This window comes from Limulus polyphemus, unplaced genomic scaffold, assembly GCF_000517525.1.
Source record: "Limulus polyphemus unplaced genomic scaffold, Limulus_polyphemus-2.1.2 Scaffold6948, whole genome shotgun sequence".
In the NCBI taxonomy this organism is placed as follows: Eukaryota; Metazoa; Arthropoda; class Merostomata; order Xiphosura; family Limulidae; genus Limulus; species Limulus polyphemus.
The window spans coordinates 21,491-23,800 of NW_013672558.1; the positions used below are offsets into that span (position 1 = coordinate 21,491).

Below are 2,310 nucleotides of genomic sequence, written 5' to 3' on the forward strand. Positions count from 1 at the left end.
CATTTATAAGCTGCGTCAACAGATGAAACAAAAGTAGTTTTAATACTTGATAATAACAATAATAAGATAACAAATAGGAGTTTCAACAAGAAGTACATTTATAAGCTATGCCAATAGATGAAACAAAAGTGGTTTTAATACTTGATAATAACAATAATAAGATAACAAATAGAAGTTTCAACAAGAAGTACAGGGCACGAAAGGGTTAAAAGTAAAGAACACGATAAAGAAAGTAGTTACTTTTGAAAGCATATCAAAATGGTGAGTTTTCTTTTTTAATCCAAATATCAGAAAAACACAAAACATTAATGAGGTACACGAAAATAAAACTATATCAGTTCTATGAACAACTCTGTTTAGTATGCCATCCTAACTATCGATATTGTAATTAAATAATACATTAATACATATCTTTTCCATTCATACAGACAATTACTAAGTCATTTTTTTTCCAAAATATACACTTCTACTTCATTATAAGCCTTTATCATCAACCGGTTTGGCTATGTAAAAAAGTACTAACTTATATTTTTAACCTAAAAGATTTGTGTGAAATTTCTCATACTTCACAATAAGACTAAATATGACCATCACGTAATTGTAACATTCTTTATGCCTCATTAACAATGTAACATGCTACTTGTTATTACGATGACACTATTTCTGAACAGTTCTTCTGTATATCTAAACAAGAATGACTTTTGAAGTTGAGTTCATCAAACATTAGTTAAAACACATTCACAGTCACTCAATTACTACACAAGCTTACTTAGTGTTTTCATGTTTCCTCATCCAAAATAGGAATGTTATTTTCTTTAAAATCTAGTCAAATTAATACTTTTTTTTATTATTAAAAAATTAAAATATAGCTGTAACAAAACACATAAAATCATATTTTAATTTCTTACTTTATGAACTTCACTAAATCCTCCTTTTCCCAGTAAGATCAAAAGTAAATATTTATCGTACAAAACAGTGTGGTTACTGAACCTGAAACAGAAAACAGTTTGTTGTAATTATTCTTAAAATCACTTGATATATATAATAAATATCATTACTATCTCAAAATATTAGATAACTCAATAATCTGATTATATAGATTACTTTAAAGTTGGCTTTATCATTTAGAAAAACATCAACACAATAATTCAAAACTCATTACCACAGCTTATAGATTACTGCACGTATAAAAATAAGAACATACAGTTTGTATTAGTGTTCAACTTAACCTGAAAATTTAATATCACAAACTTCATTTAAAATAAAGGAAGACTTTGTAACATGAAAATTAAAGTTTTGTTTATGGATAAAAGAAATAGGTTTCAAAAAAACTCTTCATATTGTTAGGTTTACCTAGCATTGTCAGGCACACTTCATTTTGTTAGGCTTACCTAGCATTGTCAGGCACACTTCATTTTGTTAGGTTTACCTAGCATTGTCAGGCACACTTCATTTTGTTAGGTTTACCTAGCATTGTCAGGCACACTTCATTTTGTTAGGCTTACCTAGCATTGTCAAGCACACTTCATTTTGTTAGGCTTACCTAGCATTGTCAGGCACACTTCATTTTGTTAGGTTTACCTAGCATTGTCAGGCACACTTCATTTTGTTAGGCTTACCTAGCATTGTCAGGCACACTTCATTTTGTTAGGCTTACCTAGCATTGTCAGGCACACTTCATTTTGTTAGGCTTACCTAGCACTGTCAGGCACACTTCATTTTGTTAGGATTACCTAGCATTGTCAGGCACACTTCATTTTGTTAGGTTTACCTAGCATTGTCAGGCACACTTCATTTTGTTAGGCTTACCTAGCATTGTCAGGCAGGTACAAGTATACAAACTCATGATGCTAGAAGCCTAGCAAATACGTAGCATTTTTTGAAAACTAAAAATGTTTTAAAAACATATTTCTTGTTTCAACAGCAAAATGAATTTAATTTTGCAACTTCACATTGAATATCCACATAATAAGAGTTCTGAATACAACATATCCAAGTTAAAAGATCCTTCAGAGATTGGTTGATTACAAACTAATAAATTGTACAGCTTTGTTTACTGCCTTTGGTAAGTCACCACAACATTATATGTTCAGGCATACTATCTGTGTGTGTATATATACCTATAAATAAAGGGTGAGTCATATGATCCCCTAGCTTTGTTTACTGCCTTTGGTAAGTCACCACAACATTATATGTTCAGGCATACTATCTGTGTGTGTATATACCTATAAATAAAGGGTGAGTCATATGATCCCCTAGCTTTGTTTACTGCCTTTGGTAAGTCACCACAAAATTATATGTTCAGGCATA

At 30.6% G+C, this 2,310-nt stretch overlaps 1 protein-coding gene across 1 annotated transcript in view; it reads right to left on the reverse strand.

The window, feature by feature from the left end:
- LOC106474207 (serine/threonine-protein kinase tousled-like 1) overlaps window positions 1–2,310 on the reverse strand; it is a 38,057-nt gene that overhangs the window by 13,972 nt on the left and 21,775 nt on the right. Inside the window, exon 9 of the mRNA XM_022402560.1 lies at window positions 909–990. Within this exon, the coding sequence (XP_022258268.1) occupies window positions 909–990 (82 nt within the window). The remainder of the gene's footprint in view (window positions 1–908; window positions 991–2,310) is intronic.